The sequence below is a fragment of the Schistosoma mansoni genome, chromosome 1 (genome assembly GCF_000237925.1).
Source record: "Schistosoma mansoni strain Puerto Rico chromosome 1, complete genome".
Classification (NCBI taxonomy): domain Eukaryota; kingdom Metazoa; phylum Platyhelminthes; class Trematoda; order Strigeidida; family Schistosomatidae; genus Schistosoma; species Schistosoma mansoni.
The window spans coordinates 4,799,465-4,816,675 of record NC_031495.1 but is presented as its reverse complement, the minus strand read 5'-3'; the positions used below and the strand labels follow the sequence as shown (position 1 = coordinate 4,816,675).

The 17,211-nt window shown below is 36.6% G+C and overlaps 1 protein-coding gene across 1 annotated transcript in view; it reads right to left on the bottom strand.

Moving 5' to 3' along the window:
- Nucleotides 1-6,573: 6,573 nt before the first annotated feature.
- The window catches only part of Smp_159540 (putative inhibitor of apoptosis (iap) domain family member), a gene marked incomplete at both ends in the record, with an annotated part of 88,460 nt that continues 77,822 nt past the window's right edge, over nt 6,574-17,211 (bottom strand). The window contains 5 exons of the mRNA XM_018793044.1: nt 6,574-6,690; nt 10,475-10,518; nt 11,552-11,744; nt 14,281-14,520; nt 15,834-16,177. Coding sequence (XP_018647595.1) covers nt 6,574-6,690; nt 10,475-10,518; nt 11,552-11,744; nt 14,281-14,520; nt 15,834-16,177 — 938 coding nt within the window. The remainder of the gene's footprint in view (nt 6,691-10,474; nt 10,519-11,551; nt 11,745-14,280; nt 14,521-15,833; nt 16,178-17,211) is intronic.

Genomic DNA, 17,211 nt, shown 5'->3' with positions numbered 1-17,211 from the left:
CTTCACTATTCAGTTTGTTGGTTTTATCTCGCTACATTAGTGCGACACTTGAACAGATGCATGTTTATGCCCGGTTTGACTGATTTGATCCTTAACAAATTGGGTCTTACAAAAACGACCTAAGCGAAGTTAGCTTTATATAACGTTTAATAACTAAGGGTAGGATTGGTATCAGGTCAAAACTAGCTCTGATACGTCAACCAACAAATGTTAAACGCTCAAAAAGTTTCATCTTGAAGTGACCTTCGAGACAGGATCGTACTGTTTGTGTTCTGAACTCTAGGTAAGTGATCAGCTACCATTATCAGATGTACGACAAAGTTAGTTGAAAACGAGTATTTACGGCAGAAATCAACAGTGCCTCAAACTATTTTCCTCAAGCTTTTATGCAAATTTTTTAGCCAAAACAGGAAACTTGAGACCTTATGTATTTTCAGGACTTTTGTTGAGAGAAGATACAACCAAAATAGTCTTCCTATCGGCGGAATCGAAAGTCGCCTTCAATAAAGGTCTAGGGGAAAGTTGAAGTGATAAATATATTTGGATGCTGAAATGAGGTAAAGACATATTTGACGGATTAGATCAGTAGTAAACATTTTTTTGACTATTAGGTCAAATGTGCAGAGCTGTGGATAGACCTTTTAGTGAAAATAATTCTTCAATTCACCCTTACAAAGTGAACCAACACATTCGGTGCTTTCCAAGTTTGGTAAATTTTGTCACGGCTAAAACATGTTGTCTTATTAAATAAAAGGTTCGACAGTGGGTAGATAAATACCAGTTGACCTACACTCCAATATTTAGTGCCTCGTTATAGAGAATTGTTAGAAGTTCCATTAAGAGAAGACTATAATTTATGAACGACTTTTGACCCTAAGAATCAAGAGGCAATGATTTTAAACCATAGTCTAGTAAGTGAGCATTTAAGCTAATTTAAATGCCCACATGTTATCGACTTCGCTCATTGCCAAGCTGAATCAACGATTAAAGGTAGCTTATGTTAGGCTAGTAAAGTCCAAATTATGTACTCGATCTGTGGGGCACAAAATTTAAAGCTATAATCAGCTTTGTACCAATTTCACTCCTAAATGCCTATTAGCGAACATACCAAAGGCTTCGAAGCAATAAAATTCTTATGACTCGTTAAAAGGCATAGCCAGATGCTTCTTCCTTATTACGTTGAAAATTGGCAACTTTCCCAAACACCAAAAAGAGAATCAAAACTATAATTGGAATATATCCCAATTACAATATTGAGAAGTATAATATATCATAGTTTATATATAAACTATTGTTTGTACTACAATACTAAATATCTAAGTTTTATCTGATTTTTGGGCAAATTTATTAAAAAAACCATGAGTTGATAAAATTCATGTCACCGGAAATAATTTTTCCGAGAAACAAACCACACATTTGAACGGTAGACGGTGTAGAAATGTCATACACATCAACACCGCTTCAAGGTCGAAATTCAATTTGACGGTATCGAAATATCTAATGTATGAATCATTATAAAGAAATAGTCCAGACTAATTAATTTCTTCCATACACCTCTTAGTACCACTGCAGGACTCCAGGAATTTACCGACGTCTAATGAAGATATTCTGACCATTCGATAACTCCTTTATTGAAAGATGAATTCCCGAACTTATGCAATCTAAACTGACGAGTTGCCTTAAGTGATGCGTCTCATGGCATACTCGAATATAATTTGGTTTGGGTTTTTTATAGAGATTCTTCAGATTTCAAGTGGATCCACGAGTTCGAACTAGTCATACTCGGTGTTATTGTTTCGGCAAACCATATCCTTGATACACTACACTGGACTTGGTTCACTCCACTTAGTTTACTCTACTTAGTCTACTCAGAATCTAGAGAGAATTCGTAGATTTCCCAGCCCTATAAAATATGGATTGATAACTCCACGTGATATGGCTTACAGACAAGATGCATTTAATTTAGCATGTTCTCCAATGGACAACATATTTCTGTCGCACTGCTGTATGGTTCTAACATTATAGGTAACCCTTTCCTCTGGATTTTCCGTCCCCTAACCCAAACGAGATACAGCCACAAGTTTGACACTGTCTGACAACCTCTCAAAATCTGCACGTCCTGAAGAATTTTAAGGTTCACAGAAGACACAAACGACCGTTATGTGCAAAACGTTTAGGTACTTTTACCCTTTATATTATTTATCCCGAATACTACAACATTTTGGCAGTACCTATACCTCATTTTTACGAAAAGATAGAGATGTTATTTCGATTTTTCGCTAAAACACTTCTCTAAGAATAAAATGTTGTATGCAGAACGTCGTATATATGTGGATGAACAATTACATTTTCCATGATCTACTCTTTCATGCTAGCACGAACGTAAGACTTTCTAACGTATGTATTTTTCATCTTTCAAGTTGACCTTTGAGATAGATGCTGCTAGACTCAGCTAGGCATCTGAATGATACTTCTAAATAAAATAATTTGGGTTCAATTTTCTACCTGAGAATTTTTCACGACTTTCACAAGCTTCAGAGAAAGATAATTCACAAAAGTAGAATCCTAAGTATTCCTCATCGATGGCAGCTATGAAGTTTCACATGAACTACTACTGCCTGAAACTTTAGGGTCACGGACCTGGATCACGAATCGATAGGTCATGGAACTTTTCTTGTTCGACAATAACTCATCTTTTAGTTTATTCCTAACGATAGAGTTATTTGATACCCAAATACAAAGTTCCACTCGATTATCCCCAGAAAGGGGTTTTGTGGAGATTGCAGTAACTTTAAAAGTTGATTCATGAGTCTGTAGATGGCATCGAGTCGCGATTGACTATGATCAGCCAATACCAGTAGATTTACACGCCCAAAAATCGACTCGGTTCCTTGATAGCTCGTGAACCAGAAGGCTGTAATAAGTTCAGATGAAGTATATTTATTGGCGATCCTGTGGTATCGAAAGAATACCGAGACGTGCCAACGAGTACAGGCAATAAGGATAGAGCGTAAGAAAGTTCGAGTGAACAAGGCAGGCGACTGGACGAAAATTGATTTTGATAAGGTTAAACAACAACGAGTACAGTAAAACAATCACTGGTACAATTGGTTATAATAATTGTTTCCATTATACCAATCGCTTTCTCGTCGAGAAAAACAGGTCACCACAGGAGCCCTCCCAGCTAGAAAGGGTTTACACTTTCGATACGTGGCGGTTTCGTTCGTGGGACTGGTCGCGAAAGGTGTGATTGTAGGACGAAGACGTTGGCAGAACGGGAAGCGATCGTTGATCCTCGAGTTGCCACCAAAGTTCTCTGACGTAGAACGGTACCAGGGCCGGCAGATACGACCATATTTACGCGCCGTTTCGGGATGTTCACGCCTTGTATGGGCAGAGAGGTCGACAATGGCGGGCACTGGGACCAAAGGCACGGTGGAACCAGCATCAACCTGATTTCGCTCCCGAGGCCGCCTTTTGGCGTGGCATGGAAGATGCACGCTTAGGGTGAATAGTTACGGCTTTACGGAAACGTGACCTGGGGCGGGGGCGAAGAGTTCTGGCACATTAAATCGGTGTCGGAAGCTGAAATGGGTGTGGATACACTTATCCCTATTCCCACGAGCCATAGTTCGACTAGCATCTAACATCCACGAACCCGCCTCACGAGATTCAAATCCAGGACCTATCAGTCTCGCGCGCAACGCCTAACCTCTAGAACCACTGAGCTGGCATACGACGGTGTTAGTGTCTAATTTCAACCAATCCACGAATTTGAGCAACCGTCCACCACTGTCTTCAGTAAGTTACTATCTCACAACAGAACTGGTTGAACTCCACTGGTCACTGCTTCTCACCAGAACTCCAGGTTTTTCATGGTGATCTAGCTTTAATTCACTCATGAATTCAACAATTCAATTATCCTTATCTTATTTCATCAGCTTCGGGTTGATTTCACAAGAGACTTGGACACCATTAGTGTCATTTCTCATTCAATGTGACCGGTATTAGATGTTTTCGTTTTGTTACTTGAACCCTAAAACTGAGAAAACTAATTATGCTAATCTAGAAATTATGCTACACACGTCTTAAGGCTACTACCCTACTTCGTTCCCAATGCATGATGCTTCAAAACACGTAGAATTTGAAACATAAATATCATATACGTACAATCATTAAATACAAACTGTTCAACATGTTTTATCAAAATGCCCAATTTTACCATTAATCCACGATACATTATCTAGCTGAAATGGCTAACAGCAGAATTATTTACTGGAGGATAAAGTGATAGGAAAGATCGTCAATCAATAATTATTGAGAATTTCATTACTTCTTCTCTCTCCTTACATTTACATTAATAAAGAGAAAAGCAGATGGTTACAACCCACATGCACTGTATCTAGGTTTAACATCAAGTATTAGTCTCTAGACAACAAGGATCTGTCATAGTATTACCATTAATTTCTAGTGAAATCCCAGCTAAATGTGGGGAACAAGGTCTAAATGAGTTAAAATACTGATTACATTCCTTATGATGTTGCATCAGATGTTATTTATCTTCACAATGGATTTATTTCTAGTGATGTCCCCAATGAATGTGACAAATAAATTCTGAATTAGTAGAATTCTAGTCATATTCATAGTGTTATTGTATGAGATTTTAGATAGTTTTACAACCAGTGCATGTTAAGCAGAACCTCTAGTCAGTGGTATGATAAATCAAAAGGAATAACAAGTTTTCCTGTAGCTGTCGAAAAACCAGTTTTCCCAGATATAAAGTTTGAACAGACAGAGAAGCCAAGAATATCTCAATACGTATGAGGCAGATGCATATTCCCCATTTGATTATCTTGCCGGTGAATCAAACCTAGATGAATCATATGTGCTAAGTACATATATCAATGCAAACTTATCCACTGTCTGAAACAATGGCCTTGTATAGTCTAACTAGAAAAACGAAAAAGTGCGTATCATATTTCTTATGCAGGCCAAAGTCACATAATGGAATGCTTCACATTATATGTCGGTGTGTATCTCCAAATACTCACATATAATGATCAAAGTGTGAGATATAAGACAATGCAAATTGAAAACGTCAAATCGGTCATAAAATTGCGATATAAGTGCCTTACATTATTTCCTGGAGGAGGATAATGTTGGAAAGTCTATGGTTCGAATTCTAGACGAGTGATTTTAGTACACAAGACTTGTTGCTCATATACAATTCCAGGACCCGGATAGGCCAGTTCCAATGTCAGTTGGTAATCATAATGAGCATATTCTGGGTCATTACAGAAGTCTGCATTGAATACATAGTCAGACAGACATTTAGTGGTCTTACAGAGAAAACATTCAATCGATTACAGAATCCTAGATTTTAATTTAAATAGTGTTGTTTGAGCGAACTATTGACTCTTTTGTACCTGATTTAGAATTCCAAATACAAGCTTGTGAGGACGGTCCACAGGAAGCTCAGAAAGAGCCGAACATATTCCATCCAATCAGCTTTTGGAAGATTATTCCAGAATCACTAGGCGTAGCTTTCCTATTGGACAAATGCTAATAACCCCCTGTGTGTGGATTAGATAACTATAATGATTTCGTTTTTACTAAAAACCATAAATACCTGAGTTTCGTACCATGATTGAACTTGCGTTGGGAATAACATTCCTACTTACTAGTCTTCTCCCTTGTGACTTTGCGGGTTCGATCGTTCAAGTAGCCTAGCAGTAAGCAGCATAACAAAGATCTAAAGCTCTAGATACAACAAAGTTCATATAATTCTATTTGCCATAAAATGCGCTATTTCAAAAATTTCTAGTTAGCAAATTAATTCAAGTACTTCTAATTATCACAGTTTTACATTTTTTTCAAAAGGAATACGAAAGATAAATCGATCTGGTTTGTTTCTTACTATCAACAGCAGATTTCTTCAAATTATGTTCCCCATTTTGTGTTGTTTATAAGCCACCGCTAGTCCCATTTCATATGTGGAAAAATTAACAAAGAAACCTGATTCACAGTCTTTTCATAAAATCGGAAGTTTTTGGTAATAGAGGTACCTTCATGAAAAATTGTTTATTTGGACAAGTATCTAAAGTCACATAAACGACACGATGAAACATCCTAGGCATAACACCTAGAACACTTATATCGTTTTGTGAATTCCAAATCGAGCGTTTCGGAACCGAGGCAGTGGACAATAAATCCCTGACGACTATGTCCGAAATCTTTATAGTATGATCATATGAGTGGTTTAATTCAGTTACCTAATTGTAGAACATTAGCATCGGACTGCAGGTAAACTCCCCTACGAAATGTACAGAACCACTTGGAGCCTGAGAACTCAGGATAATGTTAACATGTTTTATCTCAAAAGCTCCACTGGGAGAGCACATGGAACACTAGGGCTCAAGGAAGGCTATACACCTCACCCTGAAAATAAATACCTCTAAGAAGCTCAAAAATATGCTAATGAAACCTCAGAGCCTCACAAGATAAACAACTTTTGGCCGCCTTCTAAGGCTATGGTCTACATTGCTGAGTGATATTTAACAACTTAATGCTAAGCTATTGAAGATAATCGACTAGGATTCCGCACTTGACGGTATCTTTAACGAGGCACAAAATAAAATTGGGTCCGAATCGCATTTCAGCTACCACAGTTTGAGGATTTGGATTGGAATCCTGACACTTTAACATTAAGTAATACTAATATATGATTGTATCTAGGATTTCAACAATATATTAAACATCTGATACCTTCCAAACTAACTATATTGTTCAATATTTATATTCAGAAATACTGCCCTAAAAAAGTTAAAAATAAAGTAAACTTTACTTATACTAATTAGTTTTGATTTATTGTCATCAACCCTTCCAGCATCTTAGTTATTTGAATACATAAATATTGGTATAAAGGGGCACCGAATTCATAGGCGCCACACAGGTTACTTGATTCGTGTGTGGGCTGTGATACTGTTCGGGTACCAAAACCGAAGCAGGTGATCTTATTAGGGGGTCACAACCGGAGTCTTCAACCTAAAGGTCTAGTCCACAAGGCAGCGAAAGAACATTAGGAGATACAGTCTCATAGTAGCCGGTGACCAATAATTGGTTTATACGCCATTGGTCCCTCACGATCCTAGAGCCATTTCACACCATTGATTTGGAATGAGGGTTTTCCAACTTCTCTAAGTGGATCTTCCATATCCACCAATTCGGTTAAAGCACATGAAATTCGCTTTTCATCTTCTCAATTTCGCAAACAACAGTGATTCCGAGAGAATGCAATGAGTAGGACTTCTCAGGCAGTAGTTGTATTCACGTGGCCATGTGAGAGCATTTCAAGAGGGAGAGCTGATTCTCCTTGCCCTACACTTAAATAACACTGATCCTATAGACAAATTAAAAAGAAAAACTCTCACACCAGTGGAAAAACATTTAATTTTTTTCTTGGATACCAATCGTAGAATCCTTTTAGAAAAAGTATGACAATGAAACCAAATAGATAACTGTCATACAATTATTAACATCATTTCCATAAAGGATCAAATAAGAATATAAATAAATTAAGAACAAATTAAAGATGCACAAAATTTAAAAAAAAGGACAATATATCACACAAAATATACACATTTCACTAACAGCATTGAATATAAGGCAAAGTTATGAATAAATCAAAAGCCGTTTAGAAAATAGATCTCTTCATAATAATAATAATAATAATTGAAAGGTAACTGTCTACTAATAGCTATCTATCCTTGTACATATATACAAGGGGGTTTTCTGCGGAGATTTTTAATAATTTATATATATATATATAGTTGAAATCGTGAGTCCTTTGATGCTAGACCACCATCATGGAAAACCTGGAAGCATTGCTGGAAGGCCGTTTCATCCATGGTGGTCCAACTTCAATTGACTAACGATTTCAACTATATATTTAAGTTATAAATGAAGAAAAATCTGAATTTTGATTTACACACATTAAAAAAAGAAAAAAAAGAAAAGTGTAAGTTAATTTACAAGAAAATCAGTATGTGTACAATGAAGATCGGAAAGCAGGAAAAATAATAAACAAGATCCAATCATAATTATTGCATTTCATCTTACTTTTAAGATCAATTTTATATTTGATTGTATTTTTTATTCCAATCAATAAGACGTTCTTCTAGCTGATTAAGTTCCGTTTTTAAAATAGGTAAAGAATCCTTTATAAGAATGAAAACAAACAAATAAACGATATTTCAAATTAATCAAGATTACGAGATGGTGGAGAAGATTTGTAGCTCAGGTGGGTGATTTTGATGAAGTTTTGTTCTCTGAGCTGGATAGTTTGGTCGTGGAGTTTTCATCGTCCTTCTGAAAGGCATCATCAGCACAAACACTTCACCTTTACCCGAAGTTTGTGCTGATGATGTCGTTCAGAAGGACGATGAAAGCTCCAAAATCAAACCATCCAGCTCAAAAAACAAAACTTTATCATAATCAAGATTACATTAATTTGTATTGAAGCATTTGAAACAAATAATAATTAAACATTGAACATTAAGAACTATATAGTTATATTAAATAAAATAAATGTTTATTATTACTGAATAATTCATAGTATCAGCAGAGAGTATTAGAAGACATAAAGGAACGCTCTGTTTAGGGGTTTTTTGAAACAATTACAAAACATTAATGACAAATTATATGTTGTATCCCGTGAAGAATTATGAATGGTAACTGTTGAAGACTATTTATGAACCAATGTGATATGTATATACCTATTGTATGATTGCTAAGTAACTTAACTATTCATATTCGTGTCCCCCTTATTATAAGCTTATCTTGACCTATGAACTATTATTGTATGATTTACCATTATTCAGTTATCCCCAGTCTATTAATTACTGTCCACCCTATTCACAGCCACATTTGGCTAAATCTTGTACGAATGTTATTTTCTATTTTATGGTACGATGTGGTCAGTTTGTTTGGTATATAAACTCAGTATATTTGAGAATTAGGATTCATATTGCAGAGGCTGTTATCGGTGTTCTGGACTTAGCTGACTGGGCTAGGCAGAAAGCAGGACTGGTAAGTACTCAAGACTGCTCATACGGCTTTTGTGTATCATTGGGCGATCAATAAATCCACTGCTCTCCAATTAGCGGTCTTATCACTCATATATATCAACTGGGGAAGAACGCACTCACTCGTTATAACATTATATATATCTAGTCATGATAATTTACAAATATCAATAAATTATTAAAGGAGGTGAAAAATCATTGATCACTAACATGTGCCTGTTTCCCATTGTGGAGGCATAGGACCGACAGTAAGCCTTGGAAAACCAATAAGTTTCTTGAAACCAACAAAGTGTAACAGGTTTCTTTACTTCTGTTGTGGAATACTTTCGTTTATACAAATTTTGTGTTGATTCATTTTAAAGGGTTCGAATCTTACAGTTTTTCGGTGTTAATGACTGAATTTTCTCCAATATCTTTTGGCAAATTTGCATCCTCGGCGGATTGTTTCAATATAGCCATTAAGTCATAGGCATTTTTAAGCTAAGTTTAGACAATGACTAACGATAAAATTCAGAGCGCACACTTTGTCTTATTTGGAGCTCATGAGCTGTACGTACTTGGAAAGCAGTGCTAACGTTCGAGCCAGGACTCGAACCTAGTGTCTTTGCTTCAAACCATTTTTTATTTATTTAAACACATAAATATTGGTACAAGGAGGTACCAAGTAGATATGCGCCACATAAATCAATTGACATGTGTGAGGGCTGGGATACCGACCGGGTACCAAAACCGAAGCAGATGATCTCCTCAGGGGACCACAATCGGAGTCTTCGACCCAAAGGTCTAGTTCACAAGGCAACGTTAGGAGATACAGTCTCATGGTAGCTGGTGACCAATATTTGGTTTATACGTCATTTGTTCCCTCACGATCTTGGAGCCCATTTGCACCACTGATTTGGAATAAGGGTTTTCCGACTTCTTTAGGTGGATCCTCTATATCTACCAACTCGGTCAAAGCACATGACATTCGCTCTTCGTCCTCCCAATTTCGTAAACAACAGTAATGCCGCGAGAATGCAGTGAGTAGGACTTCCCTGGCAGCGGCTGTATACTCGTGGCCATGTGACAACAGACTCCCCCCACCCTCGACCGTACCAGTGCATTTGGATGCAGTTTCACATTCCCTTTTTCTGGGAATTTACTAATAGTCATCGACTAATGCAAAACTGAAATAACTTTCTACAGACCAGATTTATTCTCCATATATGATGAATTTCACATTTTTGTCAGGAAAAAAAACAACACCAAGACCACCTGCACGCGCAATCGCAATAGCCATTTTACTGTCTGTTACAGTGTCCATGGCTGCGGTAATAATAGGAATATTTAATGTCAAATTTTTAGCAAGCTTGGTGTGCATGATTACGCATTTCCAGTATCCATTGTTCAACTTGAGAAATAATAAATGAACGTCGATTTAGAAAATGTTTTAAAACTACCTACAGAATGGAAAGACGTACATCCAATAAAAATTGATGTTATATATATAATAAGTGTACAGAAATTAAACTATGTGGGTGATTTTCCTGATGATTGCTAAATCAACTGATCATTACTAGTAGACAACAATTGATGGAGAAGCCTTGGATTTAACACCAGAATAGTATATTGGAAAAATCTGTTGTCTACTTATCTACTTACGCCAGTTACACCTCGTTGAAAAGTATGGGCCTCCTACCAGCATTCTTCATCCGACTCTGTCCTAGGCAATCCTTTTCAGTTGCTATTTAATCCTTTTGATTTTGTTTGCTCCTAATTCTCGATGAAGTATGTTCTTTGGTCTTCCTTTTTACCGTTACTCTTCGGGATTCCAAGTTAGCTATTGCCTCGTGATGCAGTTTGATGATTTCAGTAATATATATCCTATCCACTTCCATCATCTTTTCCTAATTTCTTCTTTAGATAAAAGCCGGTTTGTTGTCTCTCACAGTAGTTTGTTGCTGATGGTATTCGGCATCTTGTCAATCCTCAAGATTAACCGTACTAGCCTAGGTAATTAATTGACCAAGTAAAGTAGCTTTCTGTAAGAGGGTTGACATATCAGTGATGAGAAAATCTAGGTTGTCGTTGGTGTATTTTTACGAGCTATCGGACTAAGAAGGTGCAAGATAGGCGGTATTACAACAAGTAATTACAGAATTATTGGTAGTAGAAAAGAATTAAAACTAAACAATAAGAAAGAATCTAAAGAATAAAAAAGATGAATCAATTTTAAAACTCAATAGCTTAGTGAAGACAGTAAGTGGTGAATACATCTGCACTATCAAAACTGAACGTGAGTCACATCGCTGAAAACCCTCAATCCGTAGTTTTCGACAATCGCGTGAATTGCAACCGAGTTTGTGATGAAAAATAACTAAGAAAATTAGTCTTGATCTGTGCATTAACTACTCAATCAAATACAACCTTTGAATTTTTAATTCTTCCAAAAATCTTAATACATAGTATTAAACAAAAAAAGATTCTACTCACTTCTTCAAAACCAATTGGTAAATGCTTTAATTGATTAATCATAGCCCAACGAACAGTTGCAACACGAATACAAGCATTATATTTATAACTGACAATTATACCTCTAGGCGTTCCCATAGTACACTCGAAACCCGGTTCATTGAAATAAGGTTCACGTACAAAAATTAACGATTGAATTGATACCAATACCTGATAATAGTAATTTTAACAGTCAAAATAATGGAATATAATGAGAACGAAATTCACAGTAGATATACCAATTAACTCTAAATCAATAGTTTAAAATCAATCAAGATGAAAGGTTATAAAATCTTTCTGAACATCGGTTAAAGTTGTCATAAACCATTAGCTCAGAGAGATAAAATTGTTATGGAAAATACCGAAGTAGTAGATGCACTAACAGTATTAGTGGTATTAGAAAAGATTAAGCATCGAAGACACGATTAGAAAAAATAGATATCTGTAAAATAAAAACAGAAGAGGTTATAAAGTACTCAGAAGCTTAAAATTTGGGTATGTAATCACTGGTCACAACAATCATGTGAACGACAATCAGGTAGTCTGTATCTGTTAATATGGACCAGTCCAGTTGTCATTGCTTTTATAAATTGATTCCATGTTTTAGGTTCGGCCACATCTAGCTTTCTTCCAGCTTATTAATATATCACACAACATCACCCGCTGGGCATACGTAACATGTCCCAACCACTTCAGTTGATAAAGATTTACAATCTCATTAATCGATTTGCCATCCTCATCTAGTAACCTATTCTCGACCCGGCCGTTGCTTACTCGATGGTTCCAAAATACGTGGATAATGCTTCGAAGACAACTACGAATATCTACTCTTGATCCCCATGTTTAACACCCATAAAGTAGAACGTGGTGAACCGCCGCACAGTAAACTCGTCGTTTGGTTAGAAAACGAGTATCACGCCTACGCCACAAGTGACGCAAGTTGGCAAAGGCAATCGGGCTTGCTGAATCCGTGTCAACATCACGTCAGACACGAGATCATCATGGATGATGAGACTCTCGAGATAAGTGAAATGGTCGATACTTTCAACTACTTCACTCCTTATTTTTAATTTAGGTGATTACCCAGGCCAATCCCTCAAGTAGCATTTTACACTTGGAGGAAGAGAACACCATCCCAAACATGCTTGCATTGTTACTTAAGATGATCAGAAGACTCAGGATTTTGTCAGCGTCTTCGTCAAATAGAAGTATGTCATCTGCTTATCCTAAGTTAACAAATGAATCTCCTGGTAGAAGATCAATACCTGAAAAGTCAAATGATGATTAAAATTTTGTATCTACAAGTATCCCTACAACGAAGTTAAATAAAATTGAGGAAAGTGGACAACCCTGACGAACACCAGTTGAAGTAACCAATTCCAATGAGACTTTGCCATAAGCTCTGAATTGACCAGTAGTATTTGAGTAGAGAGCCTGTATAAGGTTAGTGTACTTCTTTCGGACGCCTTTCAATGAGACACTGACGCAGAAACTCACAAACAACAGAGCGGAACGCCGCCTTAAGGTCAAAGAATACAACTATAGTCGGACGTCGAAAAGTATTATGACGTTTTACAGTCCACCGAAGGGTGAAATATTTGGTCTATAAATCCATGTTCATGTTTCAAACCAGCCTGGTTTTCTAACGTTTGCTCTTCATGAGCTCTAGTTAGACGTTGAAATATTATTGAGGCTAATATTTTAGACATAATATTAGTTGAACTGATTCCCCTGTGATTGCCACAAGAGAACTTTTATCCTTTCTTACAAATTGGGATGATCAGAGATTGAGACCAATCAGTTGGGAATATGTCCAGTTCTTAGATGTTAGCTAAAATTTTAGTTTACCTAACTGCTGAAACTGAACCATCATCATTAAAAATTTCAGGAGTTAGTCCATCGGGCCCTGGTTCACTTCTTCGATTTAGACTGCTTACAGCCTTTTCAACCCCACTAAGAGTAGGATGACTTACAACAATTTGCCATTCAGGTTACTCAGATATGGTGGATAACTGAGATGTCACTGAAAGTCAGTTGGAATTTTCCTTAAAGTGTTTCGCACATCGATTCAATCTCTTGGATTGAGAGTAGATAATAGTCCGACAAAGCTGCTGATTATACATTGTACGATCATGTATACTACCAGATAATGAAATGATTTATTAAAAAGAAGTACTCTACATTGAATAAACTAATTTAGTAACAGTTTCAACAGTAATGACAATGATTTCGAGGGTTACACCTTAAAGTCTTAAAAACTGAAAAACAAATAATGACCAGTAGAATTTAATTCATTTCTATTGATTGAAGCTTTACATTGATATTTAGGACTGCAATTTATCAGTCTGCTTTGTTTGCATCTATGTATCCCGTATGGATTCCCTTAATATCGCCATTATGTCACAAGCATTTATAAGTAGTGATGGATGGTGGCTGCCAGTGCAATCCAGCTCGCGCGTTTCATCCTACTTAAGACTCGTCAGCTGGATGTACCTTCATACCAGGGTCCAGGGATGTAGGTATGTCCAGCTGACGAGTCCTAAGTAGGACGAAATACGTGTCCTGAATTCCACTGTTGACCACATTCCATCTATTAGACATGAATGTGTTTACGTCACCATTCAGAATATGACTCATACCCAATACAAGAAATATTATTCAAAAGAGTAAATACATAAATATACATGGATGGAAAATATTTAATTACTTGTAATAAACTTGATGTTTGAGGATTCCATCGCTCTTCACTTGATCCATGCCATGTATTCAGCACTGACAAGCATACTTTGCCATCTTCATACAGGTTTGGATTAAAACGGAATGTATTTTTCGCAGTTGTACAAAATTCAACTAAAGGTGGTTGATTCGGATAATCTGGCGGTGCGTATATGTCAAATTCAAAACATCCATTTGCATATGGAGTATCAGGAGGTCCAGTAATTAGTGCCTAGTTTTTTGTTGTTGATTCAGTAAAAGGGAAAATCAGAAAAACAGGGAACATAAGTAGTTGTGTTATGGCTTGGGATTGATGATCTGTATCACGAGTTAGCTAACTATGAACGGTGTCACTTCCCGATTTCCCGTACTGTGGAAAGACATTTCTTCCTGAAGAACCTGAGGAGGATACTGGGTTGGTCACCCGGGAGGATGACCACATAGTTTGAGGGACAACTGCTTGGAGTCGGTCATACACGGTCCTACTGAGAGTAGCTCCAAATGAGTCGGCTCCGTACTGTAAAAATGTTACCGCTGCAGGCGGACCACCTTTGGGGAAGATAAGGTGTGCTATTGCTACGGTCGACATTTTCTAAAACCCTTCTTAAGTTATGGTAATACAAACTCGGTAGGAATGTTGATTACATGAGGAAAATACCTGTCTGACGCTAAACCCTTGTATAGTTGTCGGGGATGTTAAATCCCCAGAACTCAATTGGTAAATGATTTATTTTTGTAATTTTATTTCGAAAACATGAATTTCTTTGTTTTCGCGCCAAAACGTTCTTTTTCACCTCCGAGTCGTATTTCCCACTTATGAAAATCTTAAACGCTATTGGCCCGTTGTATCTTTTAATACGCTATTTTGTAATGCTTCTCAAGGACAATTTTATGCTGCATATATACATTTGATTTCTTCCTGTGCTTCTGGGTGCTTACGGAATATATTTTACCCACTTCCAACTTGGACTTCTCACTCTAGTTATCTGGGTATGGGACGCGTCAGTATAGATAGCTTATTGGTATCTGGTCACAAGTCTTTGTTCCGTTCGCTGACTAAGTGAATTCGTAACCGCTTCAGACATAACAATAGTCAACAGCACAACTTATCCCTCCAACCATGAATATGTTGCTTCTAGTTTTGCCATTCTCTAACCGACCTACTTAACAAGGTAGAACCGAACAGGAACATGTTTTCCAGCTAGTATAGCTCAACTGGGTCATCACGAGATGAGGACGCGACCACCAAGTAAGGATAACAAATTTAGCGATACCACCCAGCTACTAAGATCGAATTTAATGGAAAGGGGTTCAAACCCCAGACTTATTAGTTGAAAATCTAGTAATTTAACCCACAAGCCACAAAATATTTATGCCAGGTTCTATATTGTTGATGACTGATTAATTGAGAAATAATATCGATAGATGATGTATAAGAAAGCATATGAATGCATAACCTTCATTGATCAATAATCAATCACATTTTATATTAATAGCTTAAGAAAGGTGAAACGTCACTCAGAATTATTGTCAGGAAAAATTTACCTTTAATAAACACAAATGATTTTCTTCACAGCAAATAAATATACTAGCATTTTCGGACAATGGTAAGCTAGTATTCAATGTTACAATTTCCTGAGCAAGACGTTGCAACCGATGAAATGATCGGTTTTTCGGGGTTATTTTCAATCGAGAACTAGTAGTGGTAGCAGTCACCGTTGACAGTTTATGGGATTGATCAGGATTTGGTTCAGAGGTAGAGGTGGACGCGACATAAGTGAACAATTTTTTTGTATTAAAACCATTAATTAAGATGAAACTTTCGTGTTGGGCACATAAATCCGCATATTCATGTGGGACTAATGAAGAAACAGTATTATTCACAGAAGCTGAAAAAAATTTGATCGTACCTAAACAAACAATAATGATGTGTAAATTTCCATTAGATTTAGCGAAGGAAACAAAAAAATTCTACTTATATAGTTAGCATGATTTAGCTACATAATTATATCACATATCCATATCCACCAACTCGACTAAAGCGCATGACATTCACTTTTCATCTTCTCAATTTCGCAAACAACAGTGATGCCAAGAAAATGCAGTGAGTAGGACTTTCCAGGCAGTGGTTGTATACACACGGCCATGTGAGAGCTAACTCTCCCCACTTTCGGCCGTACCAGAGAATTTGGAGCCCAGACAATTGTAATGACTAATGAAGTTATGGTATCACCAAACAAATATTGGAATTATAACTACTATTTTAATATAATCTCTTAAATAGGAATAGAATTATGTATTTTGCCTTGGAGTAATACTCTTTTATGTGTGAGGGTTAGTGATACTACTACTAAACAACAACATTAAAGGAAATAGGTGAATTAGTGATTTAAAACTTTGACTTATCTATAGCCTGAGCCAAACTAAGCTACCGTTAGCCTGTGTTGTTTATAAGGTAAAACGTGTTCAAAAAGTTACATTACTTTTATCTAATTTATACCAAGTATTCTGTTGAAATATCATGTGAAACAGTCCAATCAAGCTAACTCTTTGGTTTTATATGAATTAGGATAGTGAAGTATTGACTGTGTGGTTAAAATGTTTGATATTTAAGTGCCAGAGTAAAAGCTTGGCAAGCATTCTAGTCAATCATTCACACGTAACGTGGAGTTTTGCACATATGTACATTGGTTCGGGTTGTCATATTCCATAAGCGTAGCGAGATAAAATTATCAAGGAAAATCCCACAATAGCAGAGGTAGTAACAGTATTATTAGTAACAGAAAATATTAAACTTAGAAGATGTGATTTCAGAAGAAAATATGGATCCATAGAATTAAAAAAAACTTATAAGGTGATTAAGAAATTCGCAATGTGAAGTAAGACTAAGAGTAAATGCCTTTGGATTATTGTAGACAATCCT